Source organism: Astyanax mexicanus, chromosome 11, assembly GCF_023375975.1.
Source record: "Astyanax mexicanus isolate ESR-SI-001 chromosome 11, AstMex3_surface, whole genome shotgun sequence".
NCBI classification, from domain to species: domain Eukaryota; kingdom Metazoa; phylum Chordata; class Actinopteri; order Characiformes; family Acestrorhamphidae; genus Astyanax; species Astyanax mexicanus.
The window spans coordinates 47,033,128-47,059,831 of record NC_064418.1 but is presented as its reverse complement, the minus strand read 5'-3'; the positions used below and the strand labels follow the sequence as shown (position 1 = coordinate 47,059,831).

General features: G+C 35.7%; 1 protein-coding gene across 1 annotated transcript; it reads right to left on the bottom strand.

The window, feature by feature from the left end:
* Positions 1-728: 728 nt before the first annotated feature.
* LOC125804988 (uncharacterized) lies at positions 729-10,720 on the bottom strand. The gene is made up of 9 exons (XM_049485125.1): positions 10,691-10,720; positions 10,323-10,553; positions 6,135-6,470; positions 5,825-6,043; positions 4,041-4,154; positions 3,859-3,958; positions 3,476-3,491; positions 1,829-2,055; positions 729-774 (listed from the first exon to the last, which is right to left on the bottom strand). The coding sequence occupies exons 2-9, from the start codon at positions 10,426-10,428 to the stop codon at positions 729-731; spliced, it is 1,164 nt and encodes a 387-aa protein (XP_049341082.1). The 5' UTR covers positions 10,429-10,553; positions 10,691-10,720.
* Positions 10,721-26,704: the final 15,984 nt, after the last annotated feature.

Sequence of the window (26,704 nt, the reverse complement as noted above, 5' to 3'; positions counted from 1 at the left end):
CTATAAGAACTAATACAGCCATTATTAATCATTTCCACATAACAGACCACTAATTAAGCACCAATAACACTTAGAGTAAACACACAGAGTAAAGCCTAATAAGTAGAGAATAAATCATTTACAAATGTCTAATTAAGGCTTTATTAAGCAAATAATAAGACATTAATAAGCACCTAATTTGTGTTCCTTAAAATAAAGTGTTACCACATTTCCTTGTAGGCAAAGGAGCAAGAATAACACACTAAAATTCATTTTGGTGAAAAACAAAACAATAATAAAGCAAAGTAAAATCACAAATACAATATTTACAACAAAAATGAAACAATGCTGTATATGATTTAAACGGATAAAGCCATTAAAACATCATAATCTGTAAAATAAATAAAAAAAATCCCTCCATGGTCACACCCTCCGAGATGCCTCATTATACTATTCATATTTTTTACCCTATTCTGCACTACTAGCTAATCTAATCTCACTAGCCTATCTAATCTCAATTGTGGGTTACCACTCAGAAGGTAAATTATCAAACTAAATCTGTAATATAATACCAGTACCAGTGTAAAATAGAGAGCACAGGATGTAAACAATGGATATTTTCCTCTGAATATTTTTATATAGTTTTAAAGTGAAGTGCTGTTTTAATATGGATCTGTGTATTTGCTCTTCACTCTAATAAACTGCATCTGTTTGGAGAGGCTGTATGTTGATGGTGGAAAATGTTAATCTTAGGCAGAGTTCTGGACCATGCTGTAGACTGGGGATTCTTCATACCTGCAACATTTAAAACATTGAGATTATATATTATTTTCGTGCGGTGGCAAACTCAAAACCAACTATCAGAGAATCCGTGACTAAGGGGTTTTAAGAACGCATACGTCAACATCAACAGAATCAATTCTACTTTCAAATACAGCTCTGGAATAAATGAATAGACCACTTCAGTTTCTGAATCAGTTTCTCTGATTTTCCTATTTATTGGTATATATTTGAGTAAAAAGAATATTGTTGTTTTATTCTATAAATATGGACAACATTTATCCCAAATTACAAACAGAAATATTGTCATTTAGAGCATTTATTTGCAGAAAGTGTAAAATGGCCGAAATAACAAAAACAGACGCAGAGCTTTCAGACTTCACATAATGCAAAGAAAACAAGTTCATATTCATAATGTTTTAAGAGTTCAGAAATTAGTATTTGGTGGAATAACCCTGGTTTTATTTACAGTTTTCACAATTGGCATTTTGGCATGTTCTCCTCCACCAGTCTTACACACTGCTTTTGGATAACTTTATGCCTTTACTCCTGGTGCAAAACATCAAGCAGTTCAGTTTGGTTTGACGGCTTGTGAACATCCATCTTCCTCTTGAATATATTCCAGAGATTTTCAATTTGGTAAAATCAAAGAAACTCATCATTTTTAAGTAATCTCTTTTTTTTTTCCAGAGCTGTACATACACCTCTTAAACCGAGTACTACTTTACACATCTTCCCTTAAATAGCTTTAAACTCTAACTCTATAAATGATCAGACTGTTCTTCACACCCTTTTTGTCACAGATTTGTGCTTCTAGGAAAACTAGTAAACAGTTTTATTTGTCTTTACAGTTCTGGACCTTCTGTTTATTTTAATAAAAAAAATGAAAAGTATGAAGTCAGCATGAAGCTGAAGGTTCTGCTTTCGAGTTGGTCTATCTGACAGTGTATGTGACATTAATAATCAGATTTCACAGAAAGCAGAATTGGGTTGTGGGTGTGTAAAAGAGAGAGAGAGGGTTTGAAAGAGAAGGAGAGATAGAGATATATGAGTGATCTGTATTGCTTACCGAGCAGTTTCTGCTCTAGCTTTGTTCACTGTGGCGTACTCAACTTCCTCTTCTTTATTAAAAGCGAGAGTCTGATGAACAGTGGGGCAGAGAGGCTCTTCCTGTGGGCGAGACTGTTTGAACTGAATGGTTGAGTACTGAACTTCATCTGAGGATGCAGCTCCTGTGCAGGGCCTGGAGGTCATAGCCAGATCTGAGACGGTTTCATACACTGGAGCAGAAGCTGGCTGAGAGAGAGAAGAGAAAGAGAGTATTAACCATCTATGGTATAATGTTGCCCTCGGGCAACAAACCTTATTGTTATTACAGCATTCTACAACATCCATTTTTCGAACTTTAGGGCGCACCCAAAATCCTTTAATCTTGCCAAAATCATCAGTGTGCCTTGTAATCTAGTGCACCTTATGTATGAATTCTACCAGTCAGGTATTAGGGTAAAATTACTCCAATAAGTTTACTGTAAATAAACAGAAGTCCTTTACTCTCTCAAATGAACTCTCTCAAATTTCTCTCAGGAGAGAAATCTTTGTAGATTAACATTCAGCACTTGTTTGATTTAAAAAAAAATGTTTTTTTTTTTTTTTTTTAGAATTACAGTTTTATTTACTTAGCCTAGCTCTTAGTTACCCCCTACCACCACTTAGCAGCGAGAGCTGCTGAATTAGAAGGGAAAAATGGCGACACCCCTGTTCCTTACTAGTGTAATGTTATAATGCGGTGTATCTTATGTATGAAAATTGACCAGAAAATAGACATTGATAGTGATAATGCGCCGTCTAATCCGGTGCGCCTTATAGTGCGAAAAAATACGATAGCTTATTTTTTCTGTATTTTTATTTTAGTCCAATACAGTAAAGCATACAAGTAGGTCATAATTGCAAATAGGTAAATAGCAAGAATGTGTAAAGAAATATATTTGGCTGTTTATATTTTTACAATAATCTTTCATTCTTGTTGTTAGCTTACTAACACTATTTTTTTGCCTGTGGGTAATATCTACATCACTTTATTTAATACCATCATGATAAAATAGCAGTGATTGAAATAATCAGCTTGTTATCAAAATAATTTAAATTAAATTTAAAATATTAGACTTCACATTTTATATCACATTATTTAAAAATCAAATCTCAATTTCAGAAACAAAAATAATACCAGACTCTTACAGTGCTCATATACAACAATATAAAACTGAACTAATTAATCATTAGACTCATTAAGGATCTATATTTGATGCATTAGATATTTTATAATTGTTTCTCTGCTGTGTGTTCACTCCAGCATTAAAACTCACTCCATCAGTGTTGTCTTCACTTCGGCTGTGGGACAGAGCTGCTTTTCTCCTGTAAATGACATTAGTGTAAACACAACTTTTACCACAAAAATGCTCGTGTTCATATTTTGTGACCATGTGTAGTGCCTTATGAAATCTTTCACATTGTTTAAACTCATCTATCTATCTATCTATCTATCTATCTATCTATCTATCTATCTATCTATCTATCTATCTATCTATCTATCTATCTATCTATCTATCTATCTATCTATCTATCAAAAGACTGCAGGAAACAAAGGGCTACTGTGTATTAGACTGTTCAGGATGTAGCATTAGAATATCTTAAATCTCAAATGTTCAGAAATTCTTACCTCATCCACAAAAGGACTGTGAGGAATATCAGAAACAAAACCACAAGGACTCCAGAAGCGATATATAGTGAAGATGTTTTATCTGTATTAAAGTGGAGAACTCAACATGTTAAACAAGAGTAAAATGGACCAAAATTAAATGTCTAGTAAAGCCATCAAACAGACTGAAAACTAGAGCTTTAATAATCAATAACCACCCAGCAGAGAAAAAAAAAACAATAAAATCAAACTATAACACATCTGATGTAAACATCCACTCTGATGAGTTGGATGATCCATATTGATTCTCTGCCAGACAGTAGAAAACTCCACCAGTTCCAGCAGGTAAAGTTAAATTAGAGCCGTTTCTAAAAGGTTCAGAGCTGCTTCCTGTCTTCCTGAACCAGGTGTAGGAGCTGGCAGGGTTGGAGTCGCTGACGCACACCAGCGTGATCGAGCCGTTAAACCCGTTAAACTCAGATAGAGATGGAGGTCTGGGAGGATCTGAACAGCACAGAGACTGAGCTAATCACTGAACTTCTTACACTCAGAAGAAACAGGATCATACAGAACAAACTGCACTTACAGAACACGTCCAGACGGGCGGGTGCAGAGCTGTGCTGTCCGAGCTGGTTGAGAGCGGTGCAGTAGTACAGTCCGCTGTGCTGGGAGCTGATGTTGGTGATGATGTAATTCTGGCCTGTTCCCAGTGATTCATTTACACTTTGTTTAAACCAGTTGAAGGTGAGAACAGGAGGTTCTGCATCACTGCTGCAGGTCAGAGTCACTGAATCTCCCTCCTTTCTCTCTCCAGAGGGAAGAACAACTGCTCTGGTCTCTTTAGGAGGATCTGAATGGAGAACAGATAATAACATTCTCCTGATTATATATTAATAATTAAACAGACTGAAAACTAAACACATAATTGGCATGTTGGAACAAGAATACAACTCCACTAGAATATTTCAGTTCACATGATCAGTTAAACATGATAAAGCTGCCTTCAGTCACATTAGTTATTTGTTTCAGTCCAGACGACTGACTGAGAGGTAAAATTTTAAATAATATAAGAGTTGATTATTATTATTTTTTAAATAATTATTATTATTATTATGTATTGGCATATCAAATCTGTTGTATATTTAAATTTTCTCCACTCTTTTTTTAAAAAAACTTTGGGTCCTGCGCTTTTAATTTTTTTCTACTGAGAGCACTTCTTACAATGCTGTTTGTTTATAATAAAGAATGTAACTTTACGTTTCATGGAGATTTTTGGCAGAAGTTAAGATAAACGTTAGACCTCAGGACTTGTGGTCTTACTGTGGTCGTACTGTGAACCACAACTGAACAGAAGCCAGGATAGATCAGTGTTTCTACACCCTGTTCCTGCATATTCCCACTGTTCTGCATATTCGAGTTTTCTCTGCTTTAAAGGCACCTAATAAAGTAAGTGGTGGTATACATAATGACTGATTTATGATCCATAGGGGCTAAGAGATTTTAACAGGTAAACTCAGTAAAATGACTGTTTATTAGCTAATCAGTTGGATCTGGTGGAAAACACAATTTTAGGGCAGATATCATGGTTAAGAAACTGCTAAACATAAAGTTTTGTACTAAATTCTGGCTATCCTCTACATCCAGCTTCTAGCAAACTAGTTATCTAAATGAATTGTTGTTCATTATATCTTACAGTAAGTCCTGCAATCCTAAATTAATAAACACAGTTTGAAAATGAAATAGTGATTAGCTGATCAAGTACATCAGGGCAAGTTGTGCATTGCATATATAGTTATTTTTTTCTTAAACCTTGACTCCCTATTTAGGTAATTCCAAAGTTAAGATAACTGACTAACACAGCTGAATTAATCACACAGTGAGTTTAATCTGTGTGTTTTGATTCGGAGACGAGTCTTTTTAATCAGAAACAGTGTCATCACAGTTTACATGGTTAGCTCTGTTACCTTTCTTAAAAAAAAAAAATCGCCGTTTATCCAGATCTGTTTTAAAATCAGCTGCTGCTTTCCGATCACGCTGCTAAATCTCACAGCAAAGGGCGGGCTTCACCACACCAGCACACTGACTTTACTCCGCGCGCCAAAAACCAGCAAGCTGATTGGCTGTTTCTACTGAAAGGCGGAACTTAATTCCTGAACCGGCTTCGTAATTGGCTTTAAGAGATTTCCCATTTACACACAGCGATCTGTCTCCTCATTAATAATACAGCTGAGCTGAGCGATCATTTTGGTGGGGACAAATCCACCGGTTTCTAATCCCCCCGGTTCCTACGCCAATGTGGCTGAATATAATCCAGCAGAATCTGACAGTGAGATGATAACAGAGTGAGTGCAGTGTAAAGTGATGTCTTACAGACAGCAGCAGAGCGGATCTCCTTGTGTTCTTTCACAGCACAGGAGTAGCTGCCTGCATCCACAGTGCGGTTCCTCAGATACAGTACAGCTCTGTTCTGCTCAGATACAGGCTGTTCGTTCCTGTACCAGATGTAGGTGGGGTTAGTCAGAGTGCAGGTGGAGCTACAGATCAGCTGTTTTCCTCCTCCCTGTGTGTTCAACACTTCAATCTTCAGACCTGCAGGTGATTTTAATCATGATTTAGTCTATTTTTATCTGTAGAAATCTCTCATAGTTAAATAAACTTGTTTTATTTCATCCAGAACTACCTGTGACAGACAGACGAACTCCAGATCCAATACTGTTAATACCATTCACATCATCAGTGATGAATCTGAACCAGTATGTTTGAGCGTCGCTTGCTCTCACACCATTGATACTTGTTTTGCATTGGTTCTGGTAATACTGCACTCTCCCCTTATACTGATTATCTTCTTGCAGAACCACAGGCCCAACTTCATTCTTGTTAACAAACCAGAATGATTTAATCACTCTGAGTCCTCCAGGGTGTTTATAAGAGCAGGAGAGATCAACTGATGAACCTTCCAGAGCACACACACTATCAGGAGTGTAAGTCACTCCCCACTGCTTCTCACCCAGTTCACCTGAAATACACAGAATTACAGTCAGTACAGTGCTGATCAGTCAGTACTGAAACAGTTCTGGGGTGGGTTTCCCGAAAGCTTCGTAACGCTAAGAACTTCGTTAACTCGTACTTAAGATTGATCGTTAATTAAAGAGTGTTTCCCAAACCCGTGCGTAACTAAAGTACTACGTAAACTCGATCGCAGATTAACGAGTGCCCTCACGCAGTCATTATTTCTAACGAGCTTCTTTAGGGGATCTCGACTTGCAGTTCAGCACCTTAAACACCAGGGACCACCAATTTTGAGGAAGAAAAATGATAATTTCCGTGTTTGAAGCAATTATATTACATTACTATTAATCATAATCAATTATATTACTATATAATTATTAATATTATTATATTATATTATATTACTATTAATTATAATCAATTATATTACTATATAATTATTATTATATTATATAATTATTATATTATATTATATTATATTATATCCCGTGTCTGCGGGTGCTCCGGTTTCCTCCCACAGTCCAAAGAAATTAGTTCAAGCTAATTAGATGTCGGATAAAAATAGCCCCTTAGGTGTGAGTGAATGTGTCTGTGTGTCCGTCTGTGTCTGTCTGCCCTGTGATGGATTGGCATCCTGTCCAGGGTGTATACTGCCTTCAGCCCGATGCCAGCTGGTATAGACTCCAGCCACCAAGCATCGACTCCAAACCCCCCCCCCCTCCCCCGCGCCCCTTAACGGATAAAGCGGTTGACGAGTGAGTAAATGAATGAATAAGTTATATTATATTATATTATATTATATTATATTATATTATATTATATTATAATAATATATATATATAATGCCAACTATGGCTTGTAGTCTAACTGGGCAATCAAACCAACGAGTAATTTATTTAAATCCAGATTAGCGATGATAGAAGTCTTGACATTAATGCTGCAAGAAATGCAATCAGTATGCAGATGATGCTCACGGTCTAAGCAAAGCTGCAAAGTCACCAAGTTCATCTGGGCAAACTCTGGGGTGTGTCAGCTCGCAAATATCAGTCAAAAGTTGGACATGTCTCATTCCATGTTCTTTTTTTTTTTTACATTGTCGATTAATATTAAAACCATGAAAACTAATTGACGCAAATGGAATTAGTAGACAAAAAGGTGCATGGCTTTGACAATCCCCTGACATAAACCCAACTGAGATGGTGATTGCTGGAGCTTCACAGTATAAAGTACAAAACATATTTCTGTTGGTTTAAAATGTAATATATATATATATATGTATATGTATATATACATATATATATACACACACACACAGGAACATATGTATTATTATATTATTTTTATAATAATAAAAAATTAAAATAATAATAAATTAATATTACTATCAATATTACTGTTAATAATATTAGTATAATATCTATTAATATAATATATATTAACAATAATAGTTTTAAAAATGTAAAAATAAGTTTAATGTTTTAAAATAGATTAGATTTTCGAGTATTTATTTAGTCATATGTATCTTTAGGAGTATAATGTTGTTAATTACAACACATTTCTACGTTTTTATGGTGTAATAGTGAATAAATACTGCATATTGCAGTGTTGAATCGATATTTGTGGATCGATTGAGTGCGCTGTTTCGGGGGAGGAGTCAACAAAGACGTTCTTTAACCTCGTTCGTTAATTTTCACTTTGCGAAGCTCTTTGGGAAACACTCGCAGAACTGGCTCGTTCTTTACACACGTCATTCGTTAGTTCATTCGTTATTCCCTAAGATTGATCGTTTTCGGGAAACCCACCCCTGAACAGTTAAATCAGAAACAGATAAATGAAGAATATTTACTAAACACATCAGTGGGAACAGCAGAACTGAAATACTGAGTGTGATTAAAACACTGTAATATCTACCCTACCTGTGGGCAGGTCTGCACTGATTGTGGGCGGAGCTTCTATTCTAAATCAGATAAATCAGTGACTGTGTTCTGCTTTTGGTTCTATAGTGTAGTTTTAGTGTTTAGCTTCATTCACTTCATTACATTTTATTATATTTAGTTAAACTCATGAATCACTGAGGAAAGCAGGGCGTCTTGTTTTTCCTGTTGATTATCTAGACAGACAATTTAATCTGTTTTAAATCTGAGGTTGTTTTGTTTTTGTTGTTTTGGTAAATGCTCAATCCTGAAGCAATATAACATGTTCATACTAAAATAATGTTGTTTTTTATTATTATTAGCCGTGTCTCTCATTTGATCTGGAAGAAGATGAAAGCACTCTTAATTTATTTTAATAGCGTGATAATAATAATGATAATAATAATAATAAGAATAAGAAGAAGAAGAAGAAGAAGAAGAAGAAGAAGAAGAAGAAAAGCTTTATTTTCAGAGAATGTTTAATATATTGAAATGCTTGAAAGGCGAAAGATAGAAAACTGCTTCACAGTGCAGCACATTAAAACATTAAACCGTGTATTTAAAACAATACAAATAGAATAGAAAATGTACTAAAAAGGAGTAATAAAATATGTAAAATAAAACGTTAAAAAACAAGATTTCCTGCCCTGTTAGTTCTGGAGAAATCACTGCCTTGTTACATTTGTTGGAAATCAAGTACTGGTATCAAGTACTGAAAAGTCTGACAACCATCAAGACATGCCTGAAAATAATTTTTAAACTGTTTTTACACCAAAAATCTAAATCCTCTCCAGCTCACACTGTCTGTCAGAAACTAAATATTAATAGAATAATAATAATAGATGAACATTAATTAAAGCACTGATACTGGACTGAGTTTTCTGACTTAGTCCTGCTATTTATTACATATTTTCCTTCTTTTTCCATATTTCAGGCAGCTGAGCATTTTAAAAAGTAGTCACGAAAATGTTGAAATTAGAAATATAAAAATATTCAACATAAATAAATAAAAAAAATAACTTAAAAACTCAGTGTTCAGAAAATGAATCAGGATAGGGGTCAGTGTGAAGCTGCTGGTGTTTCCCGGGCTTTACACGGAAAAGCAATTTCTCATATCAGGCTTACTCTCTGAAATGAAATAAGCAGTCACTGTTCTTATAGCACTGTTGTTAGCATGGCTTCACTGATGCTGTTGTGTTTGTGGCTGTGTTCCTCTTCTGCTGGTATTTAAAGGGTTCTGTAGGTTTCTCTATTAGAGAAAATCTTTATGCAACCTTTGTTTATTCATATTTATTTTAGTACTAATTATGTTTAATAATTAATTCTGAATAACCAACAAAAGCTGCATAAAATCACAGACTTACTACTGCTTAGAAGGATTAAGATTTTAGAATGGATAACATTTTGAGTTAAGAGAGATCTGAAATAACTTGAGTATAAATGTTCTCTTCAATTTAATCAGCTCTCAATTAAAACCTTCAGCAGATAAAAACGTGGGAGGAGACTAAGAGGCAGTATCACAGTCAGCTTCTGCTTACAGCTAGAAAACTAGACCTCCTCTGATAAATACAGACTGAGACACACTACTGAGTCAGAGGGAGGAGAGGGGGGTGAGGTTACACCAAAAACACATGATTTATAAGGTGTTAGATTAAGAAGTGGAGTAGCTTCAGGGATTAAAGTTATTTCATAACTTCACTTAAAATAATGAACAAGAAAATTATCTGAATTATTATTATTATTATTTATTGTACAGGAATCGAAAGTATTAAGATAAGGAAACTAATTATTCTACTGAACTCAAATCTTTGGTACTCAGTTTCTCAGAACTGCACAGAATACAGAATGAACCTCATCGTTCTAAAGTAGAACCTGATTTCCTGGTTTTAAACAGTCTGAATGATTCTCTTTAGTGACACTGAGAGACAGACTGACTCTGTACTTACAGTATGAAGGAGGCTGGATGTAGTTATTGACACTACATAAGTATCTATCCTGATCAGAGGAACTGGTGGAGTCGATCCAAACTGTGGCAGTAGATGAACATCCCATGTAAGTTGAAATCTGCCAGCGTTGTCTGAACCAGTTGTAGTAACAGTTTCCACTGCAGGTGGGACTACAGGTCAATTTTCTCACTCCGTGTCCTACAACCTGCTGATCCACCGTCCCCTGCTGAGCTACACACACACACACAGACAATTTTTTTTTTTTTTTCAGGAACCCTTGTTGTGGCACAAGAAGTGTGTGTGTGTGTGTGTGTGTGTGTGTGTGTGTGTGTGTTTGTGTGTGTATGTGTGTGTGTGTGTTTATTTACCTCTTTGCCCAGATGAAGCTGGTATCTGGTGGCCTGGTGGAGAGAGTGTTAAATCCACAGTGTTAAATACTGCTGCTTATATTTAATATATAACATTAACAGAATCATGAGCAGCACAAAGACATGTGAAGGTTGATGGAGATTTTTGATGAACACAGAAGAACTGAGCTCAGTTTATAGTGTTTCAGAGCTTTACAGTATTAACATCTCCCCCTTAAAACTATAGGACATAATTTATATAATTAATCTTTTAATCCTGAAAGTAATCAGTAGATTTAATGCTCTGATTACATAATGACTTGGACTGGACAGCATACAGTACCTGCCTGTCTACCTCACTACCCCATAATTTCTGCAGTGCATTTCCAGAGCATGTTCATGAGGCAGATTTTTAAATGTCACAGCCCATTTCACACAAACACACACTATTTATTGTGTTAGGAGCTAGCCTTACAAGGTAACACAGCAGAGACCGTCTAAAAAAAACAAGATAATCTTGTTTCAACACCCTTGATTGGTGGACAAAACAAAAAATTAACAGCTCTCCCAATACTTTAGTTAATATAGTTCTGGATTCATTGAGTCTTTTAAAATCTATACTCAGAAACACTTATATATATATAGTCTATAATCAATATAAAGTCCTCAAATAATGGTAATACCCTCCTAACATTCTTATTGCACCTTCTATCTTTAGCTAGAGAACAGTATGTGGGTGAAGAGTTATTTATCTGATATTAAATGTGAGAGATTATTAATGTTTTTCATTCACTGTGAGGCTAAGCTTCACTCTCTACTGTCTGTGTGTGATGTGGTAAAGGTTTAGGGCCCAATTTTAGAGATATGTAGGTGAGCCATAAACCAATCAACATGTGTATTGATTTAGGGAGTGTCAGTGTGTCTTTGCTTTCGCAACGACGGGAAAAGTACACCTTGTGCGGCTCGAAGCTCGGAAAGGGCATGTACTTACTCTCTTAATTAATCATGGGGGTGTTTTGGGCGTAAAGTGAAATAAACCAATTAGTGTGTTACTTGACATTCACTTTAAGAGCCAGGTGAGCTCTGACTTTGGCATATGGATATTTTAATGTCGCAGATACCTGGACGTGTCCAGCTCTTCTCAGCAGAGGAAACCAATCAGATCATTTACGAGAACACCAATATTAATTTATTTTGTATAATGTTTATTTTTTTATTTAAAAGATGGGTTTGTGCACTTCTGCATGTGTTTGTGTGTGTGATAAGTGGAAGTATACACACGTTGAGCAGATAGTAACTAACATCATAATGTGTCTTGCGCAGGGTGTAAGAATAAGTGCCCTTAATTTTCTATTGATTGATCAGTCTGAACCATGGTTCTTCTAGTAGAAACTCATATAAACATTAAACATGGTGGTGGTAGTGTTATTATTGCGGGGATGTTTTCCCATCTCAAAACCTGAACAACCTTCTTTTATTAAATAAATCCTGAATTCAAATCCTGAATCCTGTATTAAAGAATTATTAATTAGTCTGTCTGTTTATGAGCTGAACATAATCAGGTTCTGCAGAAAATCAAAGACTCAAAACAGAAAAGCAAACCCACATCTGAGCAGCTGAACAGAAACTATATGAATATTTAGGAGTGGCCTGGTCAAAGTTTCTGCAGAGAAAAGTGGAGTTTAATTTTCTCCACAATGATGTGAATGACTGAAATATGTTTTACACACAGGTGATTCACATATTGGTTAAGATTTACCCATAAATAAAATGTGTTTATTATTTATCATGGATTAATATAGCATTGTGCTTAAAGATCTACACACACTCACCGCAACAATAAAGAAAATCAGTGAGATAAAAAAAAACCTGATTCAGACTTAGTCTAAACACTTTCAGTTCACACACATGCATATTAAACACTTGATACTAATTAATATGAAAAAGATCAGAAATGGTAATAAATATAAAAGTTTACCTGCCAGTAAAATGAGGATCACTGCTGCTGTGATATTTGCTGATCTTTGGGGAGACATGGCAGCATCACTCTTTAAACACAGCTGATATCAGAAGATCCAGAAGATCCTCAGTCCTACTGTCCTTCACTTCTGATCTGCTCTGGTCTAAATAGAGAGAAGAGTCAGAAGAAAAGATGACAGCGTGTTCTGCAGTTTTCATTCTGTCCTCACATCTCCCCTTTAGCTCAGAGGTACTTCCTGTCCTCTGCTGCTCTTTTTTTACTTCCCTTAAGACTGAAGACATTACATTAAAATAGTCAGTAGATCAGTAAAGGGTTAATGATGTTCTGCTATCAGATTTGGGTTTTTATTTATCTGTGTGGAGAATTTGTATGAATAATAAAGCTGTAATCTCACCGTGCAGTGAGTTCTACACTTAATACTCTAATATAGAAGAGATGCAGAGCTGTACATGTGAATGAGGCGTAATGAAACAGGAAACTCTCTTTTCACACAGTCAACAAGTGCAGTGTTTGACCACATGACTTTAGACACACTTTAGACAACTCTTATACTGGGGAGCTCTTTATACAAGTTTATTACCAGTAGTTTTATTAATTTATTTGACTGCTGCTGAAATATTAACATAATGATTAGTAGAGGTGTAAGAAAATGTTAATATATTGAAGTATTGTATTAATTCTTAAAACACTGTATAGATTTGAATTAATGATTTATTTAGTATTATTTAGTGTCAGACAGTGGATCATTTCATTTTGAGTTTGAATCGGTATGAAATAATGCTGGACTGATTTGACTGGATAAAAAATGTGATTTTGATAAAAGTTCATTTTTATTCATATAATATTGTGTTTTTCATACCATAATAGTTTTCTTATTTCTTTTAAATCTCAATATATTGCCTTTTTTACAGTATCACAATATATTGAATCAGAATGTATTATTGTATCACTAGGTTCTTTCTAGTACACAGCTCTAGGTACAGATACAGATAATAATAACTATAGAATTAATGGTACACTTACTGCTGGACAGGAGGCATGAAATAAACTATGTTTACTGATGTTTTATCTAAAATCTGATCTGTAGCTTTAAAAAAAAAAAAAAAACATTGTTACTTCCTTTGTTTAATCTACCAATTAATCAGAAAATCATTTTTCAGTTTTTTATTTCGTTGCAAAAAGACAAGAAAACTGAGTCACTGTGTGTTTATACTGTGTTGAATCTACACAGATTAGATACAGAAGTTTATGTGACTGTCAGACTCTGAATATTTAATAATAATAAGTATAACATTTGCTGAATAAAAATACAGTTAGTGTGAACAGAATACAGGTGTTTCCGTTATTGTGTCCAGCCGAAGCTCTGAAACAGGGCAGGAGACAGCAGGTTCCAGTGGACTGAAGCAGAAATGAAAGGGAATCCTGACTGTTAGAACTTGCAGACCTTAAACTAGAGTAAATGTACAACACTATTAAAATATGATGTATAAAACAATCTAATTAAACAGCTGGATGGAAATCTGGACCCTGCTGACTTTAACATGGACTGACCTCATATTACTGACAGGTTGATCTACACAGGTGGAGTTTAGGAGGTAAACAGGTGGAGAACTGACTCCCTCTACTGGATTTATGGTGTTAAAACTGCATCTCTGTTCACTTCCTGCTCTCACTGCAGTCCTGAAACATAGCAAACAGTCTTAACTATCAATACGTAACTAAAAAACACAAAAAACTGATTAATAAAAACAATAACAACAATAATAATAATACATACAACAGTACTGCTTTATTACTTTATTTTTAGTCCATGTTAGAAATAACAAAAATGCATGAAAATTATGAAAAAGGAAATACATTTATATACAACTTTGAAAAAATGAAGAGACCACTTCAGTTTGATAAAATAAAAATAGAGCATTTATTTGCAGAAAATGAAAAATGGCTGAAATAACAAAAAAAACTTTCAGTCCTCAAAAATTCAATTCAAGCAGTTCAGCTTGGTTTGCTGGCTTTTGATAATCCATCTTCCTCTTGGTTATAATTTCAATTTGTTAAAATCAAAGAAACTCATCATTTTTAAGTGGTCTCTTATTTGTTTTCTCAGAGCTGTATATGTATGACAAATTAAAAATTAAGAATATATATATAAAAACAGCCCAATATAAAAGTACAATATTGACAAAATGTGTTAAAACAAACAAAATAAAAGCATCATAAGATATTACTTATTTCATACCTCTTTAGAAAAAGGATAAAAATTCCCATTTTCTGAAAGACTCATGAAACTAATTTATATTTATATACACACACACATATATATATATATATATATATATATATATATATATATATATATATATATATATTCCATACATATAACTTCTATCCACCACCAGACAGAGGAGCTTTGAGTGAATCTGACTGAATCTCTTTATGAGTTTAGGACAGAATCTGATGAGTGATGATCTCTAAAAGCTGTCTAATCCCAGAAATGCTCCTCTGTTCCTCTATAAAGATCTGAATCTTCAGCAGTGAATAAAGAGGGACTGAACACGGCTGTTAGTTATTCTCCTCGTCTGGAGCTCCGCTCTGCACCGGGGGAGGACCAACAACCTGAACACAACACACACAGAAACACACAGAAACTGTTATATACTGAACACACACACACACACACACACACACACTGCAGACTTACCATCAGAGTGTCGTACTCAGAGGACGTCCTGGTTGCAGGGTTGAGAGTTGAGTATGTGTCGTTGGCAGAGTGTGTAGCGTGCTGAAGATAAAACAATATTAACATTATTTATAACTAAATATACTTCATTTGGTTGATGTTATATCAGTTATTTAGGATATCTGCAGGATAGAAACAGCTAATAGTAATAGTATAATGGTTTCTCTTTAACATTAAGAAAACACGTACAGTAATTTAACTAATTTAATATTTAATTATTACATGTTTTAAGATATTACAGATGTATTTCAGTGTATTTTCAGTTCAGGAATCAGTGTTTTATAGTTTTACAGTATTTTTGTGTTTATCAGGTTGGTGCTTCATCTCCTTTGACTGGGAAAATACAGGTGATACCTGAGTGTTCCTGTTCTGCACTGTGTGAACGTAGTCTGATCCCAAAAGAAGGTTTCAGAGCTAGATTATTTTTGTTAAAATCTTTTTATTCATTTTAAACTTCAGTTTCTGAATCAGTTTCTCTGATTTTCTATTTATAGGTTTATGTTTGAGTAAAATGAACATTGTTGTTTTATTCTATAAACTACAGACAACATTTCTCCCAAATTCTAAATAAAAATATTGTCATTTAGAGCATTTATTTGTAGAAAATGAGAAATGGCTGAAATAACAAAAAAGATGTAGAGCTTTCAGGCCTCAAATAATGCAAAGAAAAAAGACAAGTTCATATTCATAAAGTTTTAAGAGTTCAGAAATCAATATTTAGTGGAATAACCCTGGTTTTTAATCACAGTTTTCATGCATCTTGGCATGTTCTTCTCCACCGGTTTTACACACTGCTTTTGGATAACTTTATGCTGCTTCACTCTTGGTGCAAACATTCAAGCAGTTCAGTTTGGTTTGATGGTTTGTGATCATCCATCTTCCTCTTGATTGTATTCCAGAAGTTTTCAAATTGGTAAAATCAAAGAAACTCATCCTTTTTAGGTGGTCTTTAATTTTTTTCCAGTGCTGTATATGACTATGTTTTGTATTTAAAGTAATCCTAGAGGAATGCTGGTGGCAGGCTGAGATGTTTTGCGAAGGGTCCACTGTGGATCGAATTCAATGTCAACTAAATGTACTATCAATAAGAACACACAAACACACACATACACTGCACTTACTGTCAGAGTGTCGTACTCAGATGATGTCCTGGTTGCAGGGTTCAGGGTTGAGTAGGTATCACTGGGGGAGTGTGTAGCATGCTGATGAAGCAAGATAAATCGACATTAAACATTGTTAATGTTCATAATGTACTATGTCTAACAAGAAATACACACAAACACACTGCACTGACTTACTGTCAGAGTGTCGTACTCAGAGGACGAGGTGGTGGCGAGGTTTAGAGCTGTGTACGTGTCGTCTCCAGGCTTTGGAGTCTTTTAGAGAGAGATGAGGAAACACAGATTAAAGTCTATATTCAGTAAAACTCTATAGGAACATTTTCATAAACAGCTTCAGTAGAATCTTCTCTCAGTACCTGAACATCAGCACCTCTCTCTGCTCTCCTCTTCCTCCTGATCTCACATTAAACACAAAACACATCTTTTTAACTGTTTCCATTTGAGGCTGAAGTTTTATGTTGAGGTTAAAACTGTATTTAGACAGACAGTTCAGATATTCAGTTTAATAATAAAAGAATAATGTTACTCACTGAACGCACAGAACAGCAGTAAGAAGAGAGAGAGCCAGAGCAGAAACCAATCCAACAGCTGCCCAGACTGCATACTGCTTCCACCAATCAGCTAAGTAAATCAGCGGAAGTAAAACAGATTTTCTTCAATTATCACTGTCTTGATTGTTGACAAATAGCTGACAATAGTGCAAAATTGAATAAACCAGTAACACACCTGATGTAAACGGCAACTCTGATGAGTTGGATGATCCATATTGATTCTCTGCCAGACAGTAGAAAACTCCACCAGTTTCAGCAGGTAAAGTTAAATTAGAGCCGTTTCTAAAAGGTTCAGATCTGCTTCCTGTCTTCCTGAACCAGGTGTAAGAGCTGGCAGGGTTGGAGTCGCTGACGCACACCAGCGTGATCGAGCCGTTAAACCCGTTAAACTCAGATAGAGATGGAGGTCTGGGAGGATCTGAACAGCACAGAGACTGAGCTAATCACTGAACTTCTTACACTCAGAAGAAACAGGATCATACAGAACAAACTGCACTTACAGAACACGTCCAGATGGGCGGGTGCAGAGCTGTGCTGTCCGAGCTGGTTGAGAGCGGTGCAGTAGTACAGTCCGCTGTGCTGGGAGCTGATGTTGGTGATGCTGTAATTCTGGCCTGTTCCCAGTGATTCATTTACACTTTGTTTAAACCAGTTGAAGGTGAGAACAGGAGGATCTGCATCACTGCTGCAGGTCAGAGTCACTGAATCTCCCTCCTTTCTCTCTCCAGAGGGAAGAACAACCGCTCTGGTCTCTTTAGGAGAGTCTAAGTGGAAAACAGATATTAAAATACTCCTGATTATATATTAATCTTTAAATGGACTGAGAACTAAACACATCATTGGCATGTTGGAAAAAGAATAAAGCTCTACTATAATATTTCAGTTTTACATGATCAGATAAACATGATAAAGCTGCCTTCAGTTACATTAGCTATTTGTTTCAGTCCAGACGACTGACTGAGAGGTAAATAAGTGAATGTGAAAATCTGAACTCACACACTGGAGGAGAGCAGAGACCACGGCCTTCAACAGCACAGCTGTAGCTGATCTCTCCTCTGAACACAGCTACAGAGCAGGAGGCAGATCTGCAGCCAGTTATAGGCTGTCTGTTCCTGTACCAGATGTAGATGGAGTAGGACTGAGAGCTACAGGTCGAGCTGCAGGTCAGTGATACTGTCTGTCCTTCTGCAGGAGCAGCTACAGCACTTTCCACCTGCAGACCTTCAAACACACCTGAAACAAAGAGACTTATAGAGTTTATCTGTGTGTAACTTACTTATGTTAGCTGGTTGGGTAACAACTGATAAGATCACATTGCCCATTTTACACTCAGGCTTGAAACTAACACACTCAGTATGAAACAACATTAATAAAAAAACAATAATTTTACACTAACTCCAGACTTACTGAAAAAAAAAACAAGAAATAACTTCACATGGGACCAACAGCACAATAACACCACATGATCAATTATAGTAATAATAATAAAATGATGATTAATTAACCAGTTTCCTGACAGCTCTGGTGTGTTGCAACTTCTAATACAAAATATGAGAGTAACTGAATAAACTGAGTGTAATCCAGTAGAATCTGACAGTGAGATGATAACAGAGTGAGTGCAGGGTAAAGTGATGTCTTACAGACAGCAGCAGAGCGGATCTCCTCGTGTTCTTTCACAGCACAGGAGTAGCTGCCTGCATCCACAGTGCGGTCCCACAGATACAGTACAGCTCTGTTCTGCTCAGATACAGGCTGTTCGTTCCTGTACCAGATGTAGGTGGGGTTAGTCAGAGTGCAGGTGGAGCTACAGGTCAGCTGCTTTCCTCCTTCCTGTGTGTCTGATGCTTCAGTCTTCAGATCTGCAGGTGATTTTAAACATGATTTAGTCTATTTTTATCTGTAGAAATCTCCCATAGTTAAATAAACTTGTTTTATTTGATCCAGAACTACCTGTGACAGACAGACTGACTCCAGAGCTGCCAGTGTATTTACCATCAGGATTATCAGTGATGAATCTGAACTTATATATCTGAGCATCGCTCGCTCTCAGATCAGTGATTCTCACTGTGTGGTAGAGCTGAGTCTGGTGATACTGCACTCTCCCCTTATACTGATCATCCTCTCGCAGATCTACATGCTGCTCATTAATGAACCAGAATGATTCAGTCACTGTGAGTCCTCCAGGGTGTTTATAAGAGCAGGAGAGATCAACTGATGAACCTTCCAGAGCACACACACTATCAGGAGTGTACATCACGCCCCACTGCTTCTCACCCAGATAACCTGAAATACACAGAATTACAGTCAGTACAGTGCTGATCAGTCAGTACTGAAACAGTTCTGAACAGTTAAATCAGAAACAGATAAATGAAGAATATTTACTAAACACATCAGCGGGAACAGCAGAACTGAAATACTGAGTGTGAGTAAAACACTGTAATATCTACCCTACCTGTGGGCAGGTCTGCACTGATTGTGGGCGGAGCTTCTATTCTAAAGCAGATAAAGAAGTGACTGTGTTCTGCTTTTGGTTCTATAGTGTAGTTTTAGTGTTTAGCTTCATTAACTTCATTACATTTTATTATATTTAGTTAATCTCATGAATCACAGAGGAAAGCAGGGCGTCTTCTGTCTTGTTTTTCCTGTTGATTATCTAGACCGACAATTTAATTCAAAGATGGAAAATTGCTTCACAATGCAGCACATTAGAACATTAAACCGTGTATTTAAAACAATAAAAAAGAATAGAACATTAGCTAAAAAAGGGGTAATAATATATCTAAAATAAAACGTTAAAAAACAAGATTTCCTGCCCTGTTAGTTCTGGAGAAGTCACTGCCTTGTTACATTTGTTGGAAATCAAGTACTGGTATCAAGTACTGAAAAGTCTGACAACCATCAAGACATGCCTGAAAATAATTTTTAAACTGTTTTTACACCAAAAATCTGAATCCTCTCCAGCTCACACTGTCTGTCAGAAACTAAATATTAATAAACATCAATTAAAGCACTGCTACTGGACTGAGTTCTCTGCTAGTTCTTTTTTAATCTTTAGTCCTGCTATTTATTACATTTTTGCCTTTCATTCCATATTTCAGGCAGCTGATCCCTTTTAAAAGGAAGTAAGGAAAATTCTGAAATTGGAAATATAAAAATGTTCAAATATTCTATGTAAATAAATGAAATAAAATCTCTTAAAAACTCAGCGTTCAGAAAGTGAATCGGGATTGGGCTGTTTCTCAGTGTGGATCAGGTTTGGGGCGCTGAGTCCACAGAAAGCTGCTGGTGTTTCCCGGGCTTTACATGAAAAAGCAGATTTGCATTTGAAAAGAATTTACAGATGTCTACAGCATTGCTCTGCTGATGTGCAAGTGAACACAGCACATGACATCAGGCTTACTCTCTGCAATGAAATATGCAGTCACTGTTCTTATAGCACTGATGAACTATATGCTTAAAAAGTATATCTTCGATATGACATGGACATTTATAATAATACAATAAAATATGATAGTGCCCACTTCTAGTACGGACCAATCAAACTGCTCGTTAGCATGGCTTCATTAATGCTGTTGAGTTTGTGGCTGTGTTTCTGTAGGTTCCTCTATTACAGAAAATCTTCATGCAACATTTATTTATTCATATTTATTTAGGTTTAATAATTAATTCTGAATAACCAACATAAACTGCATAAAATCACAAACTTACTACTGCTAAAAAGGATTAAGATTTTAGAATGGATAACGGTAACACTTTATAATACTGTTCCATAGTTAATAGGTAACTAAGCAGGAACTAAGCAGTAACTAATTAATAGTGCTGCATTAACACCTAAATATTTTCTATTAACTACCAGGGAGTACTGAATAATTACTCAGTAGATAGTACTGAACTAATGATTATAGTAGTTCACTAATAACTACACTACGGTGGCCGAGAAAGCCCAGCGCAGTGCAAATTGAAATGCGCTGCAAAAGCACAAAAAACATCCATCAAAATTACAACACAGGCGCAGCAAATAGAAAAACGCGCTGCAAATAGAAAAACGCGCTGCAAATAGAACCACAACACAACGGAAGTGAGTCACAACACAACGGAATTTTCCCGGGGGTCCTTAAAAGATGCTGTACCAGCTGTATACAAAGGACAAACAATCTTCTGAAAAGTAATTTATGTTTATTACCTGTGATTACCACGGTTGTGTGCATATTATTAAAAGTTCTGCTTCACAAAACACCTTGTTTGCCACTTATTGTCCTTTGTACACATAGTGAAGTCCGAGACGTTACTGAAGACGCTTAGCTGGTACAGCATCTTTTAAGGTCCCCCGGGAAAATTCCGTTGTGTTGTGACTCACTTCCGTTGTGTTGCATACCTGTCAAGTTTTGGACTTAAAAATAAGGGATTTTTTCCGCCACCCCAACAGCCCAAACGAGGGAAAAAAAAAAAAAAAAATATATATATATATATATATATATATATATATATATATATATATATATATTTTTTTTTTTTTTATATATATATATTTTTTTATTTAATAGATTTAAAATTGAAATTGAAGGGTGCACAAATTTACAAAAAGGACATGGATCAGATATATTCCATAAGTAAATAATAGTCCTAAGGGGCCTACACAATTAATAATCTTTCATTAATACTTCTTTCTATCGTTCAGTCCACTCCTGATCAGTTCAGTTAATTTCAGCCCTCTCCACATTTTCTCTCTCTCCAGCTCAACCATCTCTTCTACCCCTTCTAAATAATACATTACATTACATTATAATACATTACCACAATACTTGAGATTTAAACAAATTCTAACAAACCCTAAAACTAGCCCTGAACTAATAGAGTTTGGAAATGGTAGTTATTGGCTGATCAGGCACATCAGGGCAGGGCATTATATATATATATATATATATATATATATGTGTGTAGATTTTTCTCAAACCCTGAATATCTATCTAGCTAATTCTAAAGTTAAGCTAACTGAGTCACAAGCTGTATTTTATTAAACACACAGTGGGTTTAATTTATGTTTTGATTCAGAGAAGAGTCTTTTTAACCAGCTATCAGAAACAATCTCATCACAGTTTACATGGTTAATTACCTTTCTTTTAGAAAAATCTCCGTATATCCAGATTAGTTTTAACGACAGCTGCTCCGACTAGCTGCCTGAACTCACAGCGAGGGGAGGGGCGGGGCTTCCCGCACACTAAACTGCGCTCCGCAAAACCAGCTAGCTGATTGGCTGTTTCTCCTGAAAGGCGGGACTTTCTCCTTGAACCGGCACCACGATTGGTTAAGAGACGCACAGCGGTCAGTGCATTGTCGCCTGTGGCCTATATATTTTTTTATTTAGTATAATACGGGAAATTTACGGGAAAATACTAATACGGGAGGACGGCGGGAAAGAGGAGTAAAATACGGTAGTTTCCCGGCCAAAACGGGAGACTTGACAGGTATGGTGTTGTGGTTCTATTTGCAGCGCGTTTTTCTAGTTGCAGCGCGTTTTTCTATTTGCTGCACCTGTGTTGTAATTTTGATGGATGTGTTTTGTGCTTTTGCAGCGCTTTTCAATTTGCACTGCGTTGGGCTTTCTCGGCCACCGTACTCCACAATAATTACTGAGACTTACATATCTCCCAGAGAACTACTTACTAATTATGTCTCCTTTATAATAACTATTCATTAATTACTGCTCAAATCAACATTAATTACTGAAAACCCTTACATGCCACCTGGGGAACTATAGATCTAAATCAGGCATATTTGAGTTAAATGCATATTAATTGAAGGCATATTTGAATTAAGCAAGTGACACCATTTGTAGTAGTGGTAACCTTAATTACCTTATTATCCTCAGTTTCTTCCAAATATTAGCAACATATAGTAAAATACTACAGTGTGTATTACTCTGCTTAACCATCAATTTTTGGAAGAAAAAAAACAACATTATAACGTAATATTATTGCATAGAAGACAAGTTCATAGAAGAAGAAGTTCTCCAGAAGGCATCTAAGACTCTAAGAATGACTATAAGACTGTAAAAATGTAACAATCATTGCTTTAATACTAGGTATCAGCCTTATAAAAGTGTATCTTCAGCGTTTGCAGTCTCACAGAGATTTATTTTGACTGCGCACTATTAGGGTAATTACGGTAATTTCACAGCGGACGCAGCTCTCCAGGTCCTTCGTGTAAATTCTTCTGTGCGCTGCTGCTGCTGCTGCTGGAGGAGGATTAAGAGAGACTCTGCTGTTTCATATTTCTGTATTTGATTGAAAATAAACTAGTAATCAAGAAATTGAGATCTTTTCCAGCTGATTTTACCCCCGGATCAGATGAGGACTCTTTGTGGGTTGTTAACCAGCTTTAGGATGTGTGTTAGCTAGCTAAGTTAGCTAAGTTAGCTAAGTTGTGTGTGTGTTAGTTAACTGGCTAAGTTAGCTAGGTTATGTGTGTGTTAGTTAACTGGCTAAGTTAGCTAGGTTATGTGTGTGTTAGTTAGCTAGTTTAAATGTGTGTTAGTTAGCAAGCTAAGTTAGCTAGGGGAAATGTGTGTGTGTTAGCTAGGTTAATTGTGTGTGTGTTAGTTAGCTAGGTTAAATGTGTTATTATTATTATTATTATTAATGTATATTTCCCTTTATAATACTGTGGTATGATCTGCAGTAACTCCTAAAGAAGAACACAGTAATTCCTCAGTCATTAGTAATGGGTTACCATGTGGTGCTGTTAACTCCCGAAAAAAGAAGACAGGGACCCTTTATTAATTTATTATTAACCCTTTATCTATAAAGAACACAGGGACACCTAGTCCTTTATCTAACACAAATATTTATTCATTTAAACATGATTTCCCCCAGAATAAGGATGTAGGACACAACCTAGAGTAAAGCTGTATGTGAGCCATCACTTCTACTGAGCACATCTCCAGGAGGACTGAAGAAGAGCACAGGTTTAGAATAAACACCTGTAACACACTGACAGAACATTACAAAAATGGGGGTTAAGCAGACTACTGCACATTTCAGTGTGTCTAACATTTGGAAGATATTGAGCATACTAAGGTAAGTAAGGTTAATATATGATAAGTGGTGTCACTGACTCTAATATATGGAGTCAAAAAAGGGTCATAAAGATTTTGAGTTTGTAAAACAGAAGTCACAAATGTACTGAAACTTGTAACTGCGTTTAAACAACTGCATGCACGAAAATCCAAATCCACAAATTAACTGGAATGTGCAAACTTGAAACAGAAAGTAATATTAATAATAATTCAAATGTACAAATGTGAAAAAATATTTTAATTATATATAAATATATATTTTTTAATTTGTAAATCCAATCTCTTGAATGTGTGAATCAGTACTGCTCAAATGGCTTAAGCTGGGTCAGACCAAAAATCACATTGAATTTGTGAGGTTGTAAATGTGACAGTGGGTGTTTTTCACTGTGGAGCTAAAAATCCTCTCATTCATCTTCTCTGCTGCGGGTGCGAAGCTCTAGCTGCAGTTGCGAATTTTGACCCTGTTTTGACGCCTGATTGATGAACCAATAGGAAAGCTTTATCTGGACCAATCAGATTACGGGGTTTGTTTAACCAATCAGAACAATGGGTGGGTCTCTGCAGCTCAGAGTACTGGGCATGTCGAAAGGTGGTCGTCTATTGGTCTATTGGAGCTGACGTTCCACGTGGCCGCCATTTTGGAGTCGGCCACCATGCGCCCCCCAGTGGATCAATTTACACTGAGGAAGGAGTTTAATAAACCGATAATATTCACAACTCTACCAATTTTTACCCGATTTACACACGGTTTGGTTTGTTACAAACAGCAGAGATGTAGTAATGATACAGGACGCTGTCACACATTACAAATATGTGCTTTCATGCTGAAATACTTTACATTATGCTCTTTATCAAAGACAGACATATGGTATAGCATATTAATTAGTACATAAATTAATTAATTTATTAATATATATATATATATATATATATATATATATATATATATATATATGTGTGTGTGTGTGTGTGTGCATCTATGTACATAAATATAAAATTAATTCATATAATTAGAACATAATATAAAGTATTTCAGCATGAAAGCACGTATTTGTAATGTGTAAATCAGGTAAAAAATTGGTAGAGTTATGAATATTATTGTTTTATTAAACTCCTTCCTCTGTGTAAATTAATCCACCGGGGGCGCATGGTGGCTGACTCCAAAATGGCGGCCACACTTTCGACACGCCCACACCTTTCGACACGCCCAGTACTCTGAGCTGCAGAGACCCACCCATTGTTCTGATTGGTTAAACAAACCCCGTAATCTGATTGGTCCGGATAAAGCTTTCCTATTGGTCCATCAATCAGGCGTCAAAACAGGGTCAAAATTCGCAACTGCAGCTAGAGCTTCGCACCCGCAGCAGAGAAGGTGAATGAGAGGATTTTTAGCTCCACAGTTAAAAACACCCACTGTCACATTTACAACCTCACAAATTCAATGTGATTTTTGGTCTGACCCAGCTTAAGCCATTTGAGCAGTACTGATTCACACATTCAAGAGATTGGATTTACAAATTAAAAAATATATATTTATATATAATTAAAATATTTTTTCGCATTCGTACATTTGAATTATTATTAATATTACTTTCTGTTTCAAGTTTGCACATTCCAGTTAATTTGTGGATTTGGATTTTTGTGCATGTAGTTGTTTAAACGCAGTTACAAGTTTCAGTACATTTGTGACTTCTGTTTTACAAACTCAAAATCTTTATGACCCTTTTTTGACTCCATACTAATATCACCACTGATAGAATAACCTGCAACAGCAGATAAACACACTGATAGAGGCTAGCGGTCCGGCGCTGTGGAATTACCGTAATTACCCTAATAATGCGCACTAAAAGTCTGCGAAAAGACTGCAAGGCTAAAGATGAACGTTTATAAGGTTGGTGCTTATAATTAAAGCAGTGACCATTAAAACAAAATTGAGTACAGTCAGTCTTAGAGTCTTCTGGAGAACATAAATAATGTCTACTATGTAATAATATTACGTTATTAAGTTTTTTTTTTTCTTTCAAAAATGGGGTTTAAGCAGATTACGACACACTGTAGTATTTTACTATATGTTGCTAATATTGGGAAGATAATGATGATAATAAGGTAATTAATGTCACTACTACTACAAATGGTGTCACTCAAATATGCCTTTAATATCACCACTGATATGAATTGTTTGTGTAGACTGATTTAGATCTATAGTTCCCCAGGTGGCATGTAAGGGTTTTCAGTAGTTAATGTTGATTTGAGCAGTAATTAATAAGTAGTTATTATAAAGGAGACATCATTAGTAAGTAGTTCTCTGGGAGATATGTAAGTCTCAGTAATTATTGTGGAGTTAATAGTGAACTACTATAATAATTAGTTCAGTATTATCTACTGAGTAATTATTCAGTACTCCCTGGTAGTTAATAGAAAATATTTAGGTGTTAATTCAGCACTATTAATTAGTTACTGCTTAATTACTGCTTAGTTACCTATTAACTATGGAACAGTATTATAAAGTGTTACCATGGATAACATTTTGAGTTAAGTGAGATCTGAAATGACTTAAGTATAAATGT